Here is a 26320-nt window from a genome sequence, read left to right as displayed (position 1 = left end):
ACATTGGTTAACTCCGAGGCCTTCATCTTATTGCAGGCCCTGAAAGAGCCAGGAGTGTCAAGATGTTTATGAACATAATCTAGCCTACTGAGTCAAGAGAATGTGATCAAACAATGATCTGACTAGGTGACCTCAAGAGGATTCCCTACTGCTAATGTAGCATTGAGAAAGATGGGATGTATTGTATGCCCTGCTGAAAGAGTCGGTGCAGTTGAGCCCATAGACAAATTAAAAGAAGTTAAAATCTCAACCAGTGATCCTGCTAAGGGATCATCAAAATCATCCACATGCAGGGCGTAGCCAAGATGATGCATCTCACCTCAGCTCCGAAACTTGGAGCCCCTGCTGCAAGCGTAAAAGCAATTCTAAGGCATCAAACTTGCACCCTGATGGAAGCATCTGACCTGTTATGGTCCGTACAGTGGTGGGTACCACTGGGCCACGTTTTTTCGCTTCCCCACCAGCAGTTTTCAGCTACTGCTTCATCCATCCAAGATGGCAGCATCATCTCTGACATGGGGATAAAGCTCTGTAGAGAGTAGCTGGGCCTACAGAGCTGCTGTCATCGCTTTCCAGCGCAGGCAAGAACACTTGCTCTGCACAGGGGTAAGTGCATCGCCTTGGCAATACCCCCCCAGCCAATATTAATACTGCTGTATAGGGTAAAGCCTGGCAGGAAAAGTCTGAGGCCCTGTTAGGCTTTCCCCTATTTGTCAGTCCCTATTGCTCTCCCTCCTGTCGTGGTTAGTGCCAGGGCGCAAGGGTGTGCAGCTTGTTTCCAGCGATTCCCCTTCTCGCCCACAAGAAACTGTATGCCTGGTGGAATGTGTGACGCGTAAGAGGACAAGGGACTGCCGGGAGCATTCGGAACTACACATCACAGTATTCCTATGGCGGCCGAACCAGAAGTGGAATCTGGCACTGCTGCCTGATTAATTGTTATAAAGCCCCTCCCTTCCTAGGAATCGAGGCTTGACAATCTGTTATAAATATGACGCACACTGGTGGCTCATGAGAAGTCTTCTTTATTGCGTCCTTACACTATCACAGGTTCCAGTCAGCTGGAGTCAGCTGTGGAATCTTCGCACATCTTCTTAGGGTTAAACCAAGGGGCACAGTGTGCGGGGTGGACGGGGCAAACCAAGTGGGATTACAACACATCTCCTTACTAGGGAAGGAAAGGGAAACCGGGAAGGGGTAATACCGCAAAGCTGCTCGGGAGGGAGCATTGCACAGAGTACACTCCAACGATCACATAATACAAGCTTAAAGATACAGTAACATTATGACACAACAAACTAAAGAGCAATCAATACAATATTATTCGGTACAATAATCCTTAGTCCACCTAGGTGCATGTGTTGGCCTCGTTGACCTCCTAAGAGCCCCATCTTTCATACTCTGCATACTGGTCTCTGCCTGAGGGATTTGTATCTCTGTCTGCGGGACAATCCTGTCCATGCTCCAAGTTTGACCATTGGCCAGCTGAACCACATTCCTGCCTACTCTGGTTACCCGCATAGGTTCAGAGAACCTGGTGGCCTCCCTTCTCCTTGGTTTGGGAAGGTCAACACGGACCCAATCCCCCTCCTTTACCCTGCTAACTTTCACATGTTTGTCAGCGTTGTACCTTGCTACGTACTTATCTTGGTGGACCTTGTATCGCTTTCCAATTTCCTCACGGTTGACATGGCAACTGGTCTGCCTTGTTCCCGGAGGTGAAAGCCCAGTTTTGGGGATCCTTCCTTTCAATGAGGTGAAAGGTGACACCCCTGTGACTAGGTTGGGGGTGGTGCGATAGGCCCAGAGAGTTTCCTGCAGAGTTTGACTTGCTGATGTACATAACATCTCAGCGCATTGTAGACACTCTTTTACTAGGCGGTTCATGCGCTCCACTAACTCGTTAGCACAGGGACAGTATAGTGCAGTTTTTTGATGGACGATGCCTATGCCAGAAAGGAATTCCTTCATAGACTCTGAGGTAAGCTGCACCCCGTGCTCAGTAATTAAGGTATCTGGGATGCCTTCCTCGAAGAAGATGTCTTTAAGGAAACTTATGAGCACCTTGGTATCAATTTGGTTAACACATCTGTAGGTGACCCACTTAGTGTGGTAATCTACAAGGACTAGTATAAATCTTTCCTTCAAGCTTTTTAGGTTCAGGGGGCCAATTATGTCCAAAGCTAGTTTGGACCAAGGATTGTCTGGTATCAACACCGGGGATAGAGGAGGTTTTCTTGTTTGATGGGTCTTATCAGCCTTGCTACATTCCAAACAGTCCTTCACTGTGTTCTCTGCCATGGTATCCATCCCAGGCCACCAGTATTCAAGTCTGATTCTGTTTTTTGTTAGGCTACGCCCCAAGTGACCAGTATGCGCTAAGGCGATAATCTTTTGTCTAAGTGATCTGGGTGGAACAATCTTCTCTCCTCTCAACACCAACCCATCATGAATGTTCAGTTCTAGCTTCACATCACAGAACCCACTTAACACAGGAGTCACCTTGTTCTTTTCACTGGACCACCCCTTCATTATATAGTCTTTTAGTGCCAGCAAATCCTCATCATCACTCAAGCCCTGCTCCCACTCCTCCTTGGTCAAGCACGTCAACTTCAAGACTCTTTCTTTTTCCTCGGTTCCTACACCATCACCACCATTAGTATCATTAGGTGAGTGGGATAAGAAATCCGCCACTACATTTTGTGAGCCAGGCATGTACTTCACTGAAAAATTGTACTCCTCAAGACCCAAGATCCACCTTGAAATGCGTGGTGTGGTTTTCTCAGATCCCTTGGTGGTAAAAGCGAACATGAGGGGTTTGTGATCAGTCCTCACAGTGAAGGGAATGCCCCAGAGGAAGAAACGGAAATGCTTGATGGCCCTTGTGCAGGCTAATGCCTCCTTCTCAACCATGGAGTAGTTAACTTCTGCCCCTTTAAGGGCGCGAGAAGCAAACGCCACCACCTGTTCTTTGTTGTTAACCATTTGGGTGAGACTAGCCCCTAACCCCTTGTTACTGGCATCGTTGTATAAGATGGTGGGTTTGGTGGGGTCAAATCTACCCAGCGATGGGGCTGAGGCAATGCTATCCTTCACTGTGGTGAACGCCACTTTACAGTTTTCACTCCACATAAAGGGAGTTCTGGTCTTTAGTAACAATCTCAGGGGTTCCAAAATGCTTGCATAATTCTTTACAAATTTGGCATAATATTCGGACAACCCCAAGAATGCTTTAAGATCCTCCACATTTCTGGGTGGCTTGGTTCCTTGAATTGCTTCTACCAAATCTACTTTAGGTTTAATTCCATCCTCTGAGATGGTGTGGCCTAGGTATTCAACCCACCCCACTCCGATACAACACTTCTCTTTCTTAAGTGTTAATCCAGCAGCTTCCAACTTGATCAGCGCTTTCCTTAAAATGGAATTGTGTTCCTCCACATCCTTCCCATAGATGAGGATGTCATCCCGGAAGCACATGGTGTTAGGGAGACCATCCAGTACATGTTGCATGATCCTCTGGAAGGCTGCAGCTGCCGAGGCTAACCCAAAGGGCATGCAAATGTACTGGAAGGCTCCTAGTGGGGTAATGAAGGATGAACCACTGTGAGCTATCAATCGGCTCAATGACTCCTTGTGCTAACAATGTATCCCACTCAGCTTGTAGGGGTGCCTGCATCAAATGGGGAATAGGTCTCACTTTGTGAGCTACGGGCTTGGCCTTGTCTTTAAGCTTGATGGAATGTTGGTAATTCTTAAGTAGGCCCAGCTCCTCTGTGAACACCTTGGGGAAATCATCACAAACTTCCTTCCCTCCCACAGACTGATCCACTAGAAGAACCTGATCAGGACTATTGGGGTCCAATTTGATGCCTAATTCCCGTTGGTGTTTCCACCCCACCAGACTAGACCCTTTCTGTGTGAGATAGATCTTCCCCACTGTGCCTCTTCCTTTGAATCCTATACACATGGTTATCAGCCTACCAATGGTATGGGGTTCCCATTATACCCCCCTGGGCGTATGTCAGCAGGTTGGATTCTCTGTTGCCACATGGGGAATATTTTGGAAAAAGTGTCAGTATAAGGTGAGCAAGAATCAGCGAAGACTGTGACTTCCCTTTGGTCTAATGTGATAGTACAAGATGGAAAACCACCAGTCTTGTCCTCTTCTTGTACTTTAACCCCTTCGCTGCGGGGGTTATTACCCCGCTGTGCTGGGGGGAGGGGGGTGCGCACAGCGCCCGCATGCTCATGACGAGCTCAGCTCATCATGAGGCATGGCGCTCCTGTGCTCATGACGAGCTGAGCTCGTCACAGGTGCATTGGCTCCAGTGGAACGTTCAGAAGAGCAGGGGAATTCTCCCCGCACCTCTCGTCATGAGCACCGGAGCGCCATGGCTCATGACCAGCTCAGCTCGTCATGAGCATGGGAGGGGTTAAATACTAATTTTACTTCTTGGGGAGGCTCATGCTCAATGGAGTGAACTTTTTTAGATTGGAAATCTATGCAAAGCCTGGCCAAATGACCCCTCCTGCCACATCTGTGGCACGTGACCGATCTGGCTTGGCAACCTGTGTGATTTGCTAGGTGATTGGGGCTACCACATCTGAAACACTTAAATTTGGTAGCCGGGGGAAGAACGCTGGGCCCCTTACTCTTACTTTCTTTTTGGGTCTCTTGCTTTCTAATGGCATTTACATCCGTGTTTTTCTCCTCTTCCCCCTTCATTGCCACCATACAATCTGCTGTGTGTTCGATACCCACAGGGATGTCGATGGCTTGTTTAAGGTCAGGATTGGCAACCAGAAGTCTCTCTTGGATTTTAGGGTTGTTTGTGCACCTCACTAACTGGTCTCTAATTAAGGAATCTTGCAAGTTGTCGAATTCACACGTGTTGGCCAGACCCTTAAGGGCTGCAATGTATGTCTTCACCTTCTCACTTTTCCCCTGTACCCTTGAAAAGAATTTGTGTCTTTCCAACACTACATTGATGGTTTTACCAAAGTGTTTCTCTAACCTATTAACAGCTGCTAAATACACGTTCTCATCATCATCGCTGTCTTCCTCCGCCTCTGCAGATATGTTATCATACGTTTTTCGCCCTTCTATTACTAGATTATGCAACAAGGTATGTAACTTCCTTAGTGCTGAGAACTTCTCTCCCCCAATTGCAATAAGATAGGACTCTAACAGTCCAAATCATTGTTTCCAAGGCAACAACGGTTCCCCCACCTCATTAAGAAAAGGTGGCAGCTGTGACATATTCGTACTTGCCATGTTACCAAGAAACAAGTACTAATACCTGATACAAGAAAACAGTTGGTAATACTCTCACAAGATAGGAGAAAAAAACAAAGGAAGAGAAAATACTAGTACCCTGTGCCTATAACCACTGCAAGAATATTTAGCCCTATTGCCTAGAAAAAACGCTAGCAGTGCTTAGGCAATTGAAAATAGAAAGGAAAGTGCAAAGCTGTGGCCATCATCGTTAACTGCAGGCAGCTAAGGTCTCTTTGACAAAAGAAAAGTATGAAGTAGATAAGTACATCTGTGCCTGTCAGCGAAAACCTTGCAGGCTTTGAACACTATTGAGGGATGGTTCATAAGAAGACACTACAATGTTGGTAACTGAGCTCAATAGTGTCACAGCAGGCAAAAAGAATGACCACGGATAGCTGCGCCTGTCAGGGAGCACACAAGCAGGCTCATAAATTTGCAATAAACAAAAAGAACTCAGTTTGAGGAAATAGCTGTGACTGTCAGCGAAGCTCCACACAGGCCGAAGCACTCTACCCAGCGTAAGGGCTTGAGTTGAAGCAAACGCCCCCCTGAGGGAGTGTCCCGTGAGAGGGCGTCGTCAGAAGAGCTGCCTCCAACGAGTCCCATGAGAGAGGTGTCGTCGAAAGAGCCGCCTCCAACGATGACGCGGAGAAAGATGGTAGCTGTGCCTCTGTGGAGCTCCGGCAGCTGTCCTCGCTCAGGACTCCCGCCAAACCTCACTGCTCTCCAAGAGAAGCGCCAGGCCGGCACCGTCTTCGTAGCGAGTCCTCACTCTCTCCACAGAAAGGCGCCGGGATGGCACAATCGCCGCAGCAATGCCCCAGAGACCACACACCCTGCCTGTCCCAACTCGCTTCAGGCCTCGTACTCAACCTCACGAGTTACACGGGGCAGACCATGGAACGGGCCGATCAACTCGGGGCTAGAGCCAGTTCCAGTCGGGGCAACGTAGGAGCAGGGAAATATCTTGGGTCCCAGGCACTTCGAGATCCAGGACTGCCCCCACTGCGCACAATCTCTATCAGGGGCAGAAAAGCACAGCCACAGCGCAGGACCAGATAGGACCAGATCTAGAATCTGAGCTCCTCAGGTCATTGCTGCGCTAGCGCTACAGAGGCAACTACCATACTGCTGCCATTGTTTTTAACTTGTTACTCACCTTTTTAAAATTGAATTTGGGAACTTCCTAATCGCGCGCTGACTCCCCGGTCCATCGCAGCTAATTGGTGCTGATTGTGTGGAGGGAGATTACAGTGCATAGCACTTCCTGGTGGTACCATTAGCGGGCGGCCATCTTGGCAGGGTGACGATCCAGCTTTTCTGGGTACCCGGACTATTTAGAGCCTCAGAGCGCCGACGTGCAGGATCTAGAATCTGAGCTCCTCAGGTCATTGCTGCGCTAGCGCTACAGAGGCAACTACCACACTGCTGCCATTGTTTTTAACTTGTTACTCACCTTTTTAAAATTGAATTTGAGTGACTTCCTAATCGCGCGCTGACTCCCCGGTCCATCGCAGCTAATTGGTGCTGATTGTGTGGAGGGAGATTACAGTGCATAGCACTTCCTGGTGGTGCCATTAGCGGGTGGCCATCTATGCAGGGTGACGCTCCAGCTTTTCTAGGAACCCAATCTATATTAAGGCACATGACACTGTCGCGCAGCGGACACGCGCAGCGGGCGTGCCGCTGGCGCGCTGAAGCCGCGCCTAACGGAAGCCAGTCTGCACCAGTCCGTGCCCAGCCGGGTCAAAGGGCCGTAAACCCTGGTCCTGGGGCCAGAAGGTCACACACCTATGACTCCTTACGCCTATGGGAGTCAAGACCTCCTATTAACTCGAAATGTTTACATTCTATGCGCCCTATTGCTATGACCCATTGTACACACTGCAATTGGAAGCTGTCACCCAGTACTACCGGCAGACACTCTAATGTCAGTCAGTGGAAGATGTTCCTTCTTAATTGTAGATCATTGCCTAAACACTGCACTAATATAGCTCTTCTAATAGAAGAACTCAAGCCAGATGTAATCTTTCTAACGGAGACATGGCTTCAATTGGAAGCTGACCCGGCCGTTGTGTGGGCAGTCCCCCAAGGCTACACAATAAAGAGAGCTGACCGCACTATTGGTAGAGGTGGCAGTTTAGCCATTATTTACAAAGATCTATATAAGTGTCGTAGTAATCCCACTACTCTCTCAGACTGTGAAAGTATGTCTTTTTCGCTAGAATTTTTCCCGGTAAACACCCTCTCAGGTCTCTTAATTTACCGACCGCCAGGAGCTTTAGGTCAGTTTATCTCGAACCTTGCTGACCTAGCTGCTACTTTAGCGCTTACCTCGGCCAACTTTACTGTACTGGGCGATATAAATCTACACTTAGATAACTCTCTTGATCTCTCAGCCAACAATCTTCGGCTGAGCCTTAAAGCGATTAACCTGGCACAAAAAGGGTTCTCTCCGACACATGATAAAGGTCATCTTTTGGATCATGTGTTTAGTAACATCGAAACCCTTACCACTGAAACGCCTGCACCACTTCCCTGGACAGACCACTACTTAATTCCTCTGATTTGGGTAACTAGGAGATCTTTATCTGTTCAAGAACCTAAAAAACACTGGGGCAGAAAGTGGGCTAAACTCTCTCCCACTCTGTGGGAATCTGCTCTCGCTGACCTTGAACCCGTGAAGGTCTCTAACCCCAACATGGCCAGTAGTAACTTTAACAACTGGATCCAAAATTCCCTTGATCTAGTCCTTCCTAAGGAATCCATGCATTGTATAAAGAGGCAAAAGGTAGCCCCATGGTTTACACCCAAACTGAGAGACCTAAAACAATCGTGTCGCAGACTAGAGAGGAATTGGAGACAAGATCGCTCTCAGTGTAGGAAGGCAGAATATAGAACAGCGATTAGGCTATACAAAATTGAAATTAAGGCCGCACAAGCTCTCTTCTACGAAACAAAAATTAATATAGCTGCCAACTCACCAAAGGAAATCTTTCAGATAGCTAAATCACTGATCACTCCCCCTCAAGAATCAGTATCATCAGAAGGAGCACTTGAACGCTGCAATAATTTAGCAACATTCTTCTATCAGAAGATTCAAACCATTTATGCCTCTTTTTCCTCTGTTAATTCTGAGCTAGATGCAATGGCAATAGCTAGTTCTAGTATCCCAGCCATCTGCATGTTTGAACAATTTACCCCTCTGGATACTGTCTCTTTGGACAAAATAATTCCCAAAGTCTCCTCAGGCTCTCCTAGAGATCCAGCACCTCCACATCATCTTACTTTAGTTATTGATTCGATTCGCCCAGCTATCCTTGACGTCCTTAACACCTCAATTGCCTCGGGCGTAGTCCCTATATCATGGAAATGTGCAATGGTTAGGGCCCTCTTAAAAAACCCAATCTGGACCAACGCAATCTATCCAACTACCGCCCCATCTCCCTTTTGCCCTGGATGAGCAAATTGGCTGAGAAACACATAAATAACATCTTAGTTGAATATTTAGAGTCTAACAACCTGCTGTGTACTTCTCAGACGGGTTTTCGTCCCCAACATGGGACTGAGACAGCCCTGTTGGCAGTGACAGAGGAAGCAAGGAGTCGGCGGGACCGAGGAGGGAAGGCGGCCATTATTTTGTTAGATCTCAGTGCTGCGTTCGACACGGTTAACCATGCCATTTTAGTACACCGACTTAGTGGCATGGGAGTGTCGGGTGCAGCACTGACATGGCTTACCTCCTTCCTTGATGAGCGTTTCTTTCAGGTCTTTGAGGGAGAGGCTATTTCCACCAAGCACCCACTCCACTTAGCTGTGGGGTTCCTCAGGGCTCTGCCCTGAGCCCCACGCTTTTTAATGTTTACATGAGGCCCCTGGCGGAGTTAGTCCATCCATTTGGCATCACAATTGTCACCTATTGCAGACGACACCCAGCTAGTGGTCTCATTAAACTAAGCTGAGGGGCTGTCTAGCACTCTGGGTCCCTGTTTAGAGGCAGTAGCCAGATGGATGGAACTCTCCTGCCTTAGGCTAAATGGGGAAAAAACAGAAATTATGTTGCTCGGCAATCCATCGCCCAACACTCTCGTCCCCCTATGGCCAACCTGTTTGGGACCTCCCCCCTCCCCCAAGACACAGATAAAAAGCCTGGGGCCTTATTTATGAAAAGTGACGCATCGCTGCGTGAAAACAGCGATGCGTCACTTTTCACTGCGCTCTCCCTGCGACATGATTGATGCGTCATATTTATAATATGACGCATCATGTCGCAAGGAGTTACAGATACGTCAGTATTTCTGACGTATCTGTAAGCACAAAAGTCACGCATTGCTGGGGTGTGTCACAAAAGTGACGCAACTCCAGCAATGCGTCCTTTCACATGGGGAAAGCCCCATGTGAAAGGGCTTGCGTCAGTCTTACGCCTGCTGTGAGGCAGGCGCAAGATTTTGAGGCAACAGCGTCCTAAAAGTGACGCAGTGAAATCTCATAGATTTCACTGCGTCACTATTACGAGGCTTCTTGCGGGGGAACGCCCCCTCTGCATACATTATACCTGACGCAGGTATAATGTAGTGCAGGGGTTTACATGCATCTGCTTAGATGCGTCACTTTGTAAATAGTGCGCATCAGGAGGCAAGTTTTACGCCGCCGATGCGTCACAAAAAGTGACGCATCGGAAGCGCAAAACTCACGCAAGGCCTCATAAATGAGGCCCCCGGGAATTTGGTTAGACAGCTTCCTCGATTTTACTTTTCAGGCCACTAAAATTTCATCCACCTGTTATGGTCTGATGAGAATGCTCCGGAAGATTCTCCCTCTGCTGCAGTTTCAGGCGAGGAGAGTCATGGCCCAGGCCTTGATACTCTCTCGCCTGGACTACGGTAATGCTCTCTATTTAGGAGTCCCCCATGCTGCAATTAATAAGCTTCAGGTCACCCAGAACTGCGCAGCTCGACTACTTTATCAAATACCTCGCTGGCGGTCTGCTAAACCTGCCCTGAAGAAACTGCATTGGCTTCCTATTGCAGCCAGGATACAGTTTAAAGCCATGTGTCTGACTCAGAAAGCTATATGGAGGAATGGTCCAGCCATATTGCATACTCTAGTCACTCCGAATCTCCCCCACAGAGCCTTGCGCTCCAGCTCATTACACCTGGCCACCTCCAATAAGATAAACAAGGCTCGTTGGGGTGGCCGCTTGTTCTCTTTTAATGCTGCAAAAACTTGGAACTCCCTTCCCCTCACCCTTAGAAAGAATAGTAATCTGTTGGCGGCATTTAGAAAGCTTTTAAAAACTCAACTGTTTGGAATCACCTGCTAGCGCCTGCCCTGTTGTTTCTCTGATTCTAGCCATCAGCGCTGCAAGGCCTCAAGGTAGTTTATGCGCTATATAAATATAATTTTCATTTCATTTCATAGGACAAGCACTGCAACCCAGGCAAAAGGCACGAGGAATGAGCCAGTTCACCCGTCAGTCACCAAGAGTCGGCAATCGGCGTGACAAAGGAACCTCTTCACAGACCACAAATGAGTCACATGGGCACTTCCAAAAGCAGTGAGAGGCAAGAAGAACACAATGTCGAGGTTCACACTTCCTTGGTGGCTCAGGTAGGGCAGCAATTTAGCAAAAGTACCTGGCTGTACTGGAGTATGTAATGGGGGTGATAGTGTACCGTCCCCACACGGTGTTTCCGTCGCCAGTGTTATAAATATGACGCACACAGGTGGCTCATGAGAAGTCTTCTTTATTGCGTCCTTACACCATCACAGGTTCCTGTCAGCTGGAGTCAGCTGTGGAATCTTCGCACATCTTCTTGGGGTTAAATCAAGGGGCACAGGGTGCGGGGGGGACAGGGCAAACCAAGTGGGATTACAACACAATCCTTCTTGTTTGTTCAGCCCTTCCGATACAAATGCGGATGGTATTCCCCGCGGGATTTACTATCGCCCGTTTTCCTTCCTGTAGGACTACGAAGGTCCAACAATCCCTGTGGTGAGCTTTTACACACCGTCGCTTTCAGATTGCTTCCACGTTGTTCCGATATTTGACTAGCCTTTGCAGCGAAGGCACAGCGCTGCAAGAACCCTTCAAGGACTACGAGAAATCCAGGCGCCTGAGGGACACTTGACAGAGCCGGGATCTTTTGGCTGGTAGGAGAGGTGCGCAGGAGCGCTCCTCCAGGTAGTCTGTTTTTTTTCCCTTTGGCCTTTCTTTTGCCTGCTTTTCTTTTACACGTTTTCTGAGAGCCCCACTGCTGTGAAGCAACAACACTTGGGAGCTCTTATAACAGTTCTTTCCTGTGGAGTCTATGCAGGAGCAGTGTGTGACATTCTGACCCAGATGACCAGACCTTACCAATGGCTTACTACACACAGGGGGTAGATTCCAACCGATGTTTCTTATCCTAAGTGTACTGCTACATGATCATGTGAGTGGAAGGGCAGTGTGTTATCTAACGTTTGTGTAGTGTGATTGGTCTGGTCTGGGGCAGCGCCTAACATAATCCTTGTTGTTTCCTTTTTTGTTTCCTTACATAGTGATGCCCGGAAGGGCTCCTTCTGTATCTGTGCTGAAACCCTGAAAACAGAAGCAGGACTAGGGGACACCTGGTTGACTAGCAGTGTTTTCTCCACTTCCCTTTTCCCCTGGGGACTTCCTCACATAGTAGTGTTTTCTTCACTCTGAGTGGGGTTGCACCTCTGGGAATCGGGGGACTTTCTACGCTTCATCGTTCCCGCTGGTGATCTCCCGAGGTTAGTGGCAGTTCAGATATTTTTGTGCTACTGACGTCGCAACACCTCCTCTCCAGCACCATAATCAATTGGTCTCCTCCCTTTGAACGTCACTAGGCAAGGGCATCAGGCCCCAACTTTGTGATACAATTTTGGGCTGACCTTGCTGACACACTTCATCCATGAGCATCCACGTTAAGCCCTGGCTATACCGCCTGGTTGGGAGAAGCACTGCTAGGCCTCATCATTGGAGGGCACACACAGAACCTTGCTTAGCCTCCACAACTTCCTGTCGCCCCCGATCCAGGTGGGACCCTGATAGCCCTTGTGGCTCAACGCTGTGCGGACCGATTTGCCTATGGCCAGGTTTAAACTAGGGTGGCATGGTGAGCAAGAGTGATGGATTTAAACCAGGTCTCTTGACTGGGGGTGAATGTTTTAATATGTTCTGCATTCCGCCCATCAACTGTGTGTCTGTTGTAAACTCGGCTCGGAGGCAGTTCAACATGACAGCACGCTTGCTTTTTTTCAACCAATGACGAGGATCCTGTATGTCTGCCAATGTCCTTGCACCCCTAAGACAATGGTAACTTCCAGGACGCTATATAATCTCTGCCATCCGGCACCTACGATAACCACAGCCAAAAATAAAGTAACTAAGACATCATCCATTAAGGATCTACTTCATCCCTAAAAGCCGGGTAAACATTAGACCCCTCTTACATTGGGGGACCGCTTGTAAGCAAGCCCAGGTCACTAAAGCAAATATCCAGAAACTCCTAAAGGAATTCCACAAAGATATGGCGGCATGGCACAAGGACGTGAATAACACCATCACGAAACTCAACCATTCTATTCAAACAGCGAAAATTCACCTCAACCAAGTCAAAAATTACATCGCCACCACAGCTCATGATCAAGAGGAAATCGCCGGTAAATGTCGGCATTAGAAGCACGCCATATGGAATTCATTGATAAAGTGGAGGAGTTAGAAAATCGTTCAAGATGAAATAACATTCATATAAAAGGGGTTCCTAAAGACTTACTTGCTAAGGACCTAGAGGAATATGTACGGGCCCTCTTTTTACAAATCCTGCAGGATGCCAATCAAGCGCCAGTCCACCCAAACTGTAAGCACAGGATCTTCTCAGCATTTCAGCAAAATAGAGACCTGACAGCAGATGTCCTCATGACAGTACACTTCATCAAAGCAAAGGACTCCATCCTTCTAGCAGCCAGGCACCACTCTCTTTCCGGGACTCTTCCACTGCTCTCTTTTAAGATGTTACGCCCGGTACCCTAGCGCTCCACAAGGAATTTACCTAGGTCACCATGCACTTCGCAGGAAAATGGTCCCATATCAATGGGGGAATCCATTCAGTCTCCTGTTCAACTATATAGGCAAGCAGCATTCCACTCAGGTCATGTTAGAAGCGCACACCATACTAGGACTTTCACAGCCAGCTGACGACTCACGGCCAGAGATACCCCGTGATACTGCATAGGGAGGGTCCTGGAACACGCCTACCACAACTAGATTCAGGAAGGAAGAAGGTCCCAAAAGCAGATGATAGACAGACTGGACCATATGGCTACTTCTGAAAATGATTGACTTCCAGCCTGTGCTGACAACTGCTGTCCACTTCTGAATCTTGGCCTCCTAGTCACCACGCTCTGATGACCTTTTCTGAGACTCACTTCATCAGGTCTCGCCTAGAGGGACTCATGTTTTTCCCCACTTGGCTTAACTTATCAGCTGTGCATCCCAACTCTACCACCAGAACCCCTTTTGGCATCCCCAATCATCTCAGCGGGGGCTTGTCTGCAGCTAACTAGAGCTAAGCCCCAACACTTGCCCTACGAACTGCACTACAAATTGGACACCTGCATTGTGAGACATTGTGTTCCCTTCTTGTTTATTTAATTATATTGTGGGCACTGGCCCTGTTTATAATTGCTATTGTTCCCATTAGTTTATCTCACACTTTTCAGCCACCACACAAACCAGCTACTACTCATACAGTCAAATTATTGAATCAGTCTGTATGTCACCTCACACCCCCACACCATTCACAATTAGGGAGGTAAAGCCAACTCCTGACTTAATGTTACCAGCCAACTTGCTCGGCATGTACCACATCCCAATGGTATGCCTTTAGTGCATGCAAAACAAAAGGCACAACAATTCTGATATGCAGGGGCAGAACTTTGGAATTAGATTCAAAAGAAGCAGATGTGGGAGGGTGCTGGGTGGGGATCAGAGGTATACATGGCAACCTCCCCTTGACACTTTACCCCCAACAATGACAAAGAAACCTTCTGTGCAAATCTATTCCCCACTGTGGCGCACTTCACCGAAGGGCATTTATTTGTCAGCAGGGAGTTCAGCTAAACTCTTCACCCAATTGAACATAGAGAACCTCTTGGCTCCACAACTCACAGAGCCACAGTAACCCTGCTTAAAGAAATAACCGACTGCAATGAAGAAGATGTATGGAGAATGCATCATCAAGAGTAGAGAGATCATCTACTCAAGTGCACATAGATCTTACACATGCATTGATTTTTTTCTCACATCCAGAAACTTCCACCCATAAATTATTCACACAGATATTGACCCAATGATCCTGTAGTAACACACCTCAGTAGGGTTACTGTTGGACCTGGCCCTTTTTGCATGTTTATCCCTAAGTTTTTTTACTTTTGCCTCCTAATTTTGGGTGCTCCTTATTTGCCAAGCACATTAATCTTAGGGAGAAGGACCCTTCTGTTTGTATGAAGGTATTTATGTTTAATTCAACAATAAGTTGTCCCAGTTATTATGTTGAAAAGATTTTAAGGGACACTGTGGTTTGGAGAATGCAAGTGTAGAATTAAGGGTGAGTGGTAAACTCTGCTCTAACAGCGGAGTTCCTGGAGTTTTCCTCACTCCGCTTGGAGCGCGGAGTTCAAAAAAAACTTCACCTACGCTCTGGAGCGGAGTTTACCAGCAGCACCCTATTTTATTTATGGTGTGGCTGGGAGTCCCGGGCTAGTTTTTTATTTTAAATAGCTTGTATGGAACGAACTTGTTCCAAGCCTTGTTCTGACCCTGACAGTTGAGTTGAGGAAGCATACTTGTATGCTTCCGGCTTCCGCCTATATGCGTCATGAGACTTGCCACGACTAAGAGGAACGCTCCTCTCATCCCTGCTGTGGTTGAGAACTGCAGCAGAGTCTGTGGGTCAGAGCTGAGATGGAGCACAATGCGGGGGGCACAGCAGCATTTCTGCACCATGGACGGAGCTCGGCTCTGCAGACTCGGCGGGCAATGCTCTGCTCTCCTGGATCTGTGAGAGGTGTTGGCCGCGGACGAACGTAACATACTACTGGGGTGGTACCTTAACTTAGCATTTGAAAATAACGCAGACATGTCAGTCCAACAACAGTGCCAAGTGGGAGCTTTATCCATGGAGGGACACGCTAGGCTGAAGGAAGTAGGACTGGTTGATCTCTGGAGGGCATCCCATCCCCAGACAAGGGAATATTCCTATTATTCTAACGTACAAAAAACTTATGCTAGAATAGACTAATTGCTAGGCACTAGAGACATACATGCCCTGGCAGCAGACATGGAGATACTCACTGCAACACTCTCGCATCACGCAGTAGTGGTGACCACTGAGTTGTTTCCCACTCATACCCACCCTTGCAGGCAGTGGCGGCAGAGAGATACACTCCTACAACGTAAAGAGGTAGTGGAGCAAATCAAGTGCACACTGGGGGATTAATTTGCACATAACGACACTCCGGAGACCAACACATCCATCTTGTGGGAAGCACTGAAAACAGTGGTGCGGGGCGAATTCATTGCGATATCGGCTACAGACAACAAATTTCGGAGGGAAAAGAGAGAGAGCCTCTTACTACAGATCAGGGAATTAGAGTGTATAAATCAGAAAACCTGGGCTCCTAGGGTATGGTGCCAACTCTCGGCACTATGTTCACAACTGGCTGCATTCGATTAAGACAAGGCGGAGTACGCAGCCCTCCGGCTGCGCCATTCCTTTTATGTGGGGGGGACAAATGTGGCCGACGCCTAGCACATAAGCTTTGCGAAAGCCACCAGCAGCAAGGTATCCAAGCAATAAATGACCGTGAGGGACACCCAATGATGGAAGATGCTACGATAGCTGAGACATTCCGAGAATTCTATGAACATCTCTATTTGGAGCTGTCAGGACCCCAGCAAAGGTGGCAGCGACGATTGAAACCAATAAAGAGACAATCAGGAAAGATCTGTTAATAAACTGCACTTGGCCGGAATTAATCCGGAATCGGCATACTAAGATGGCTGCCGCTTCCAATTTCGAGTTGACAGTCTAGTGTTTCTACCGCTCCCTACAGAAGAATCCAGGTGAGGCGTGAGCGCAACGGAAAACACGCACTTCACTGAAGTTTCCAACGGAGAAGCTGCGTATCAACTGAGTTAGAGAATTGTAGTTAGTTTTAGGGAAAGTTTAGTAAGGGTTTTGGTGAAAACGATAAACCAAGATACACGAAAAAGACCAGAGTTAGAGTTCTGAAAGAATTGAGTTTATTTGGTCAACTGAGAGACTTCAAGAGAATACCTGAGGCTCTTCAAATAGAGAAGCGGCGAAGTGAAGCGAAGACGCAGAGCTTCGATATTCGGAGACGTTATAACGGAGAAAAGACAAAGACGGAGAAGAAAATAAAAGCTAAGTGACAGATTGATTACAGTCTTAATTAACAATTGCATGATACTAGTTTAAGAAATCGTCATAGTGAAAAAACTTACCGTTCTGGGTAACAAAGAAAAGATTCTTCATTAGTCTGAAAAGAAACGAAAGAAAGATACAAGTGAGTTAAGTCAATTAAAACTGATAGCTTTATAAAGATAAATAGACGAAAGAAACAGGGTTTAACAAGGGTTTGTGTTTACAGGAAAGAAACTTGTAATAAGAAAAGCCATCGAGGTAAATACAGAAAAGAAGCAATTTTCAAGTAGAATGTCAAGACACATCTAGATAGTGAAATTAAACTATAAATAGACGTAGACAACTGCTTAGAAAACACACGTGATAAAGAAGAGAGGCGCAGATCTTGGGAGACAAGGGTAGGTGAAGAGTAATAGAGGTACAGGATAGGAAGAGTGGGCAGACATTAGAAGAGTAGAAAAGTAATGTTTATTATCTTCTCAGATTCCTCAAAAAAGTAAGTCTGCAGAGCGCCTAAGAAGCATTGGAACAACCCAGGACCAGTCTCTTCTCTTCTCATTTGTTATTTTATCCATTCCCCCTTCCCCCATGGAAATATTCTCGGGGTTCATTACTTTTGACCTCTGGGTATTGCCTAGTGGGATTTGGGACCTAGCATCTCTGTCCTGTGCAAGACACGTGGTAAGACATATATATAAATATTTATGTATTAAAGAGTTATAGAGTCTGACAGAGTGAAGTGCCCAAGTTGCATTTTGCACCCAAACAGAGATGGCCAGAGGGAATAAATCTACAGACGTTAGGAGTGGTCTTAGATACCATTCAAAAGGAGTGAAGTGCAGTTAGAGAGGAAAACCAAGGCCTGAGATTAGAGGTGGTGAATTCTAGAAAAGAGACTGCTGAACTAGCTCAACGGCTAAGACAGTCCCTTGGTTTAGGACAAGATGCGCAAAACGCCACATCGGAAAGTTCCAATAGGTTGACCACTCAGGTAATCCACTCCCTGTCCCCAGTCATTCCATTAGCAGCCCCAGAACGATTCAGTGGAGATCCACAAAAGGCACAAATATTTATCATGCAATGTTCCTTACATTTCATGTGCCGCCCTTCAATTTTCCCTGACGCGCAGTCTAAAGTTGCCTTCGTACTATCATATTTAAGTGGAGACGCAGCGTCGTGGGCCAGGCCTCTGGTTACTAGAGATGATCCTATGTTACGAAATTATGAAGAGTTCAAACAGGAATTTTTGCGAATATTTGACAGACGAAGAATATCTCAAGCTGTAGACAATGAATTACTTGATTTGAGACAAGGGAATAGAGATGTAGTGTCCTACCTGGCCCAGTTTAACAAGTTAGTGGTGGAAACAGACTGGCCCGAGAGCAAGAGAGCTGCAGTATTTTACAGAGGATTGAGGGATGAACTAAAAGACGTATTGGCAAGAATACCAAATAGACCCACGGAGATCTCAGCATTGGTGGATTTAGTGCTGGAAATAGATTTTCGACAAGGAGAGAGGAAAGGTGAGAAAAGGAAGGATTTTAGGTCAGTGGTTCCCAGGTTCGACAGAGCCAGAACTGAAAATAGTAGAAGTTATGAAGGACAACAGATCACAGAAACCATGCAAATCGGAACCATATGTGGTCCTCTGTCAAGGAAGATAAGGAGAAAAGAAGAACCAGCAATCTATGCATGTATTGTGGATCTGGAGGTCACTTCGTCAGAAATTGTCACAAGAAACCTAAGACAACCTTGAAGCCGAAGGAAAACTAATCGCACCACCTGTTGAAGGAGTTGAACAGGTGGGTGCGATTCAAGAAAAAACTCCAGAAGAACACAGAGTGGCCAACACCTTAGTCAGCAGCACCTCACTTAATATTATCAATGGAGGTTAAGTTACACACATAACGCTGACAGAGGTTTCGGTAATGATTGATTCGGGGGCCACAGGAAACTTCTGCGACTTGAAATTTGCAATTAAGGTGGGCATTGAAGCGATCAAGAAATCTAAAAGTGAACCAGTCAGAGCAGTGGATGGGACAAATTTATCATCAGGTCCTATCGTTAGTCATACGGAAATAATACATTTAATCTCCAACGATGGTCATGAAGAAAAGATTCAGTTCAATTTGATTGATGCCCCCCAATTTCAATTGATACTTGGCCTTCCCTGGCTCACTGAACATAACCCAACGGTCGACTGGAGTACTAGAACCATAAAAATGGATTCAAATTACTGGCAAGAAAATTGCTTGGGAAATAAAGAAAACACTCGAGAGCTAAGTCCAGCGTATTCTTTGTGTCTGACTGGAGGATCAATATGTGTCGTAGATGCTCAAGAGATACGAGAAGAATACAAGGATTTTGAAGATGTGTTTAATGAAGTGGAAGCCGAACAACTGCCTCCTCACCGAGTCTATGACTGCAAAATCAAAATAGAACCAGGTTTGAATTTACCCTGCAGTCGAGTGTATGCCTTAACCGAGAAGGAACACCATCACCTGATGGAGTATTTAGACAAGTACTTAGCTAATGGCTTCATTCGACCCTCACAGTCCCAGTATCTTCCCCCTTGTTTTTTGTGCCAAAGAAAGAAGGGGATTTGAGAGTCTGTATTGACTACCAGGCCATCAATAAAATCATGAAAAAGAACCGGTACCCACTACCCCTTATATCAGTTTTATTGGATCAGGTGAAAGGAGCTCAAATCTACACGAAGCTAGACCTGAGGAGAGCTTATCACCTGGTCCGAATGCGAGAAGGCGACGAATGGAAGACGGCCTTTAGGACGAGATTTGGATTGTTCGAATACCAAGTCATGCCTTACGGTCTATGCAACGCCCCGGCTGCCTTCCAACATTTCATTAATGATGTCCTGAAGGAATATATAGATCAATGTGCGATAGTGTACATAGATGACATCCTCATTTACTCCGCTGATAAGGAAAAACATCAAGATCAAGTCAGAGGAGTCTTACAAAAATTAAGAGACAATAAACTGTTTGTGAAACTAGAAAAATGTGCATTCAATGTTTCCCAAGTAGAGATTTTGGGGTTCGTCATCTCCACAAATGGAATACTCATGGACAAGCGAAAAATTGAAGCAGTGATCGAATGGAAGTCCCCTGCGAGCGTCAGAGAGGTTCAAAGCTTCATTGGATTTGCAAATTTGTATAGAAGATACATAAACTAATTCTCTCGTAAAATCTTGCCTTTGACAAAACTGCTTAAGAAGGGAATTCAGTTTGAATGGTCGAATGAAGCTGAAGAAGCCTTCAGTTCTCTGAAGCAAGATTTTACCTCCGCTCCAATTCTTCAACACGCGGATCCAACGGAACCCTTTTACGTTGAAACAGATTCTTCAGATCAGGCAGTCGGAGGAGTCCTGTCCCAACGGAATAAGGTAACGGGCCAACTGCAGCCAGTCGCTTACAGATCTAGGAAGTTAACTCCAGCTGAAATAAATTACACCATCACGGAAAAAGAACTCTTGGCAATAAAAGATGCGTTTAAAGAATGGCGACATCACCTCATGGGAGCTCAACATCAGGTAACGGTGTACACCGACCACCGTAATTTAAAAAATTTTAAGACAGCCAGAACGCTTACCCCAAGACAGTTGCGTTGGTCCTTGTATTTTGCCGATTACGACTTTGTGATCACCTATCGGCCGGGGGCACAAAATGGAAAGGCGGATGCCTTATCCAGAATAAACACAGAGAATCAGAAGACTCCCTTGGAAAATCAATCCATTATTCCCAATGCTAAGATAATTGGTGCCATGACTTCAGTCAATTTGGAAACAAGCATTCCAGAAGTAATGGATCCAGAAACCATGCACAGCTGGGTAAAAGAAAAAGAAGGAAGAGAAATCATCCACCAGTTACCTTACTTCCAGAAAAAATTGTATATTCCTACGAAAGAGTTACAGCAACAAGTAATGCATGAATGTCATGATGAAAAGTTAGCAGGACACAAAGGTGAGGCGAAAACCAAGGAACTAATCAAACTACACTATTGGTGGCCGGAAATGACTAAAGATATTGAGGAGTACGTGAAGACTTGTGAGATTTGCGCTCAGGGAAAATCTGAACGGCAGGCCCGAAGGGATTGCTTCTTCCACTGCCTACTCCACCTTATCCCTGGCACACAGTCACGTTAGACCTTATTACTGATTTGCCACTTAGTCAAGGTTATAATACCATTTTAGTAGTAGTAGACTCATTCTCCAAGATGGCACACTTCACAGCTTTAAAAGGGGTACCTACGGCCAAACAATTAGCCACTCATTTTAGCACACAAATTGTAAAAATACATGGAATTCCAAAGATAGTAATTTCTGATAGAGACCCTCAGTTTGTTTCCCATTTTTGGAAGTCTTTCATGGAAGGTCTGAGAACGGAAGTTAGATTTTCCACCAGCTACCACCCAGAAACAGACGGTCAAACTGAGAGGGTAAACCAGGAATTGGAACAATACTTGAGATTGTTTCTTTTAAAACAGGATGGGGACTGGTCAGATTATTTGTGGGCAGCAGAATTTGCCCACAATAATGCTTAAAACGTTTCCACTGGTTTTTCTCCCTTCTACATGAATTATGGGAGACACCCAAACTCAACAATCAGGCAAACTGAGATTTCTGTCCCGGCAGTGGAGGAATTAGTGTCCCATTTAGAACAGATTCATCAAAGCGCAATAGAGAATCTAGAATTGGCGAAGGGGAGGTATAAGAACTATGCAGATAAAAAGAGGCGTGAGGCCCCCCCTTTAGAAAAAGGAGACCATGTTTGGTTAAGTACTAAAAACCTGAGACTGAAAGGAAATCGGAAATTCCAACCCAGGTACATTGGCCCGTATCAAGTAGAGAAACAGATTAATCAAGTGACTTATTGCATTAAATTGCTATCTAAATTGAAAATCCACCCAGTCTTCCATGTTTCCTTGTTAAAAAAGGCCCCGATTAATTTGCGAGTAGAGTCACCTCCAAAACCTATCCATCTAGAAACAGGTGTAGAATATGAAGTCAAGGAAATTTTGGATTCTAAGAGGTCAAAACGAAAACTATATTACCTAGTAGACTGGAAAGGTTATGGACCGGAGGAACGATCTTGGGAGTTGGGTGTGAATGTTCATGCTCCAAGGTTGATTAAGTCCTTTCATCTGCGAAACCCTACAAAACCAAGATAGAAAGGACCTCCTTTGTTAGGGGGTACTGTCAGGACCCCAGCGAAGGTGGCAGCTACGATTGACACCAATAAAGAGACAATCAGGAAAGATATGTTAATAAACTGCACTTGGCCGGAATTAATCCGGAATCGGCATACTAAGATGGCTGCCGCTTCCAATTTCGAGTTGACGGTCTAGTGCTTCTACCGCTCGCTACAGAAGAATCCAGGTGAGGTGCGAGCGCAACGGAAAACGCACACTTCACTGAAGTTTCCAACGGACAAGCAGCGTAACACCTGAGTTCGAGAATTGTAGTTAGTTTTAGGGAAAGTTTAGTAAGGGTTTTGGTGAAAACAATAAAACAAGATACACGAAAAAGACCAGAGTTAGAGTTCTGAGAGAATTGAGTTTATTTGGTCAACGGAGAGACTTCAAGAGAATACCTGAGGCTTTTCGAATAGAGAAGCGACAAAGTGAAGAGAAGACGCAGAGATTCGATATTCGGAGACGTTATAACGGAGAAAAGACAAAGACGGAGAAGCAAATAAAAGCTAAGTGACAGATTAATTACAGTCTTAATTAACCATTGCATGATACTAGTTTAAGAAATCGGCATAGTGAAAAAACTTACCGTTCTAGGTAACAAAGAAAAGATTCTTCATTAGTCTGAAAAGAAACGAAAGAAAGATACAAGTGAGTTAAGTCAATTAAAACTGATAGCTTTATAAAGATAAATAGACGAAAGAAACAGGGTTTAACCCCTTGCGTGCGTCGGACGGCCGGCGGCCGTCCGACGTCACGGTGGGCGTGTGCGGACGACGGCCGGGGGCCGTCCGAACCACGCCCAGGCTATAAATCACCCGCACCGCGGCGGAATTTCCGCTGTGGTGAAAGGGTTAACAAGGGTTTGTGTTTACAGGAAAGAAACTTGTAATAAGAAAAGCCATAGAGGTAAATACAGAAAAGAAGCAATTTTCAAGTGGAATGTCAAGACACGTCTAGATAGTGAAATTAAACTTTAAATAGACGTAGACAACTGCTTAGAAAACACACGTGATAAAGAAGAGAGGCGCAGATCTTGGGAGACAAGGGTAGGTGAAGAGTAATAGAGGTACAGGAGAGGAAGAGTGGGAAGACATTAGAAGAGTAGAAAAGTAATGTGCAGAGCGGATAAGAAGCATTGGAACAACCCAGGACCAGTCTCTTCTCTTCTCTTTAGTTATTTTATCCATTCCACCTTCCCCCATGGAAATATTCTAGGGGTTCATTACTATTGACCTCTGGGTATTGCCTAGTGGGATTTGGGACCTAGCATCTCTGTTCCTGTGCAAGACACGTGGTAAGACATATATATAACCTTCTGTGATCTTACCAGGGCTTTGAGCAGCCTGTTCATTGTCCCAAGTATGGTTCCCCGGGGGTGAAAATAGGAGGAAGCCGCCCATAGTGCAGGTGTGGTTTACTAAAAGCAGGGAGAAGAAAAAAGCACTAGTAGGTGCCGTTAAATCTAAATCCCAGCCTGCAATTAGGCTCGCAAGGAAAGATTACTCTGAGACCATTAAAGTAGCAAAAAGAGAGTGGGATGAGAAATTCTGGGCGGACCTCCTGGACGCAAGTTTGGGTAGGGATGCTAGGGGATTTTGGGGTTTGGTAAGATCTAGGGATAGGCCTGTCGGATCTCTGCTGACGTGCAACATCCCAGCTCAGAACTGGTTCAGCCACTTTCTGTCCCTGTATACCGCTTCTGAAGGGGTCCTTATCGACCCCTTTGTTTTAGCGGACCACGCAATGGACATATAGGGCGATGTTTTCACTATTAGAGAAGTGGAGGACGTAATCAAGTCCCTGGTGCCCTTAAAAGCAGCTGGGCCCGACGGGATACCCGGCGACTTGCTATGTGCCAATCCCAAGGAATGGGGGAAGTTGGTTTCCACACTATTAAATGCCATTCTGAGGGGAGCCCCTGTACCCGAATCTTGGAAAGGGGCGGAGGTTGTCCCGATATTTAAGAAGGGTTGTCGGGACAACCCTGCTAACTATAGGCCCATAAGCCTCATCGATTCATCCCAAAAGGTGGCAGGGAAGGTGATCCTGGGGAGGGTTCTCCAATGGGTGGACGACAACAAAATTTTGTCAGACTTCCAGGCTGGATTCCGCTCAGGCACCGGGACCATCGAGCAGGCCTTTAGATTAATCCTGCTGTACTGGAAGGTGGTGGTGCTGGGCAAAGGCAGTCTCTATTTGGCCTTCATTGACCTTAAGACTGCCTTTGACCTGGTACCTAGGGAGGAACTGTGGAGGGTCCTACAGGGCCTGGGGTTGCCCCCTTATATCCTATTGCTTCTGATAAAATTACACTCAGGCAACTATGCACAGGTGCGGTGGGGTATGAATGGGGAAAAAACAGACAGGATTCCAGTGGGAAGGAGTGTTCGCCAGGGGTGTGTGCTGGCTCCCACCCTATTCTCCCTATATGTGAATGGGGTGGTTGAGTATCTGCTCCAAGAACCCGCAGATGCACCTTCCCTGGCGGGCACACGGATCCCAACACTGCTCTTTGCAGATGATACCCTCCTCATCGCAAAGACCCCCCAGGGCCTTCAAAAACTGCTTAATCGCTTTCAGGAGTTTTGTTCCCTTAGGGGATTGGTGATCAATGTTGACAAGACCAAGTACTTGATCATGAATCCTCCTGGAAAACTGGGGCGCCCCCCGGTTTTGAACTCGGCTCCCCTAGAGAGGGTATCTGAGTTCGATTACCTGGGAATCCGCCTCAGTGATTCATTGAGTTGGACTCCGCACATTCATAAGATGCTTCTCAACCACAAAAGGGTGGGCGGTGTGCTGCTTAGGGAACAGTGTTCCTCCATAAAAAAAATGATTGCCCCAGTTGTGGAGATCTATAAAGCGAGAGGGGTTAGTGCAGCTTTGTACGGGGCGGAGTTGTGGGGCACATGTAACCTGGATGTACTAGTAAAATCTGAGACCAAATTCCTGAAAGATCTATTGGTTCTCCCCTCGAGTACACCCACAGTCCCCGTGCTGCTGGTTCCAGGCTGTAGATCAATTGCGGACCAGGCACGACTTCGTCCCTTGCTCCTGTGGGCCCGGCTTTGGAGGGTGCCTGAACTAGCATCCTATGCTAAGGCAGTGTCTGAGGTTATGGCAATGGGAGGCTGGCACAGGATTAAATGGCTGAGGGACGTTAAATGCCTTTTGGGGGAGTTGGGCCTTGGTGATGCTTGGGTTACCCGATCTGCCCCTCCTAAAGCCACGTTAAAGAGAATGAATTGGGATTGGGTCACTTCTAAACGCATTGTCAACCCACATCATTGTAATTCCACCTCAGCCTTCTTGAAGATTAAAGACGTGGTGGTCTATGAACCATATCTCGACATGATTTCCATTCCCTTCGATCGGGCTTTATATTTTAAATTTAGAGTGGGGACCTTACCTGTTGGTGATCTGGTATCTCGGTGGAAACCGTCCCCCCAGTTCTCCCCCTTCTGTGCCCTTTGCTCCACACGGGTCGAGACAGTGGCACATATCCTCTTTGAATGCCCAGACTATTCTGCACCTAGAAGGCATTGGCTTAAACCACTGTGCAGACTTTTAGGGACTCGCCAGCACCATGTGGCCTTACGGATTTTTTTGTCTGACACATCCGCCTTGGTGGTTTGCGGTGTGTCCAAATTTTTAAAGTGGTCTTGGTTGATTCATGCAAAAAGGCTTTCTGTTTCAATTTAATCCTAATTTTAATTGTATTTATTGTACTCATTTATGTCACTGTTTTTATTTTCCTCCCTACTAGTGAAGGTATTGTACATGTTGTAAATATTGTGATTATTTTTGTACAGCTTTTAAGATATCATATATATCGAAATAAAGCCTATCAATCAATCAATATATAAATGTATATGTATTAAAGAGTTATAGAGTCTGACAGGAGCAAAGGTTAGATAACACAGTGAGCACTAGATACCTTCAAGACATGCAACCATCTAAACTGATCCCAGACCAAACTGCAATACTGGAGGAGGAGATTCGAACTGAGGAAGTGATTTCCGCAATCTCCTGGCTAAACTGGCCAAATGCCCAGGCGGCTTTACAGAAAATTTTTAAAAAACCTTTTGTTGAGAGATTGCAACTCTATTGACTAAAGTTTTCAGTACCTTTTCTAAACTCTGCAGCTTCAATGTTGGAGGCTGCTATAATAGTTATCCCCAAGGACAGATATCACTATATTATAGACTATATATACATATGCGCAAAGACCCAATTCTGACATGATAATGTCAGAGACAACTAGAGCCCTTGGTCAAACAGAGCCACACAACTGGAAAGTGTAAGATGATCTGCTGACTCAGGAAAACAAGGTCAGCCGACAGGTGGGGGTGCAACAGACCCAGTGGGTTATCTCACA

General features: G+C 46.3%; 1 protein-coding gene across 10 annotated transcripts in view; it reads right to left on the bottom strand.

Moving 5' to 3' along the window:
• Positions 1-26320, bottom strand: part of TOP6BL (TOP6B like initiator of meiotic double strand breaks) — a 2208219-nt gene that overhangs the window by 1391058 nt on the left and 790841 nt on the right. The window contains exon 8 of one of the 10 annotated variants that reach the window (XM_078660851.1): positions 16812-16846. The exons of the other annotated variants lie outside the window; for them this stretch is intronic. Within the exon in view, the coding sequence (XP_078516977.1) occupies positions 16812-16846 (35 nt within the window). The remainder of the gene's footprint in view (positions 1-16811; positions 16847-26320) is intronic. 10 annotated transcript variants of the gene reach the window in all.

The sequence above is a fragment of the Lissotriton helveticus genome, chromosome 9, assembly GCF_964261635.1.
Source record: "Lissotriton helveticus chromosome 9, aLisHel1.1, whole genome shotgun sequence".
NCBI classification, from domain to species: Eukaryota; Metazoa; Chordata; class Amphibia; order Caudata; family Salamandridae; genus Lissotriton; species Lissotriton helveticus.
The sequence above is the reverse complement of the archived record's forward strand: the minus strand, read 5'-3'. Positions and strand labels throughout refer to the sequence as shown.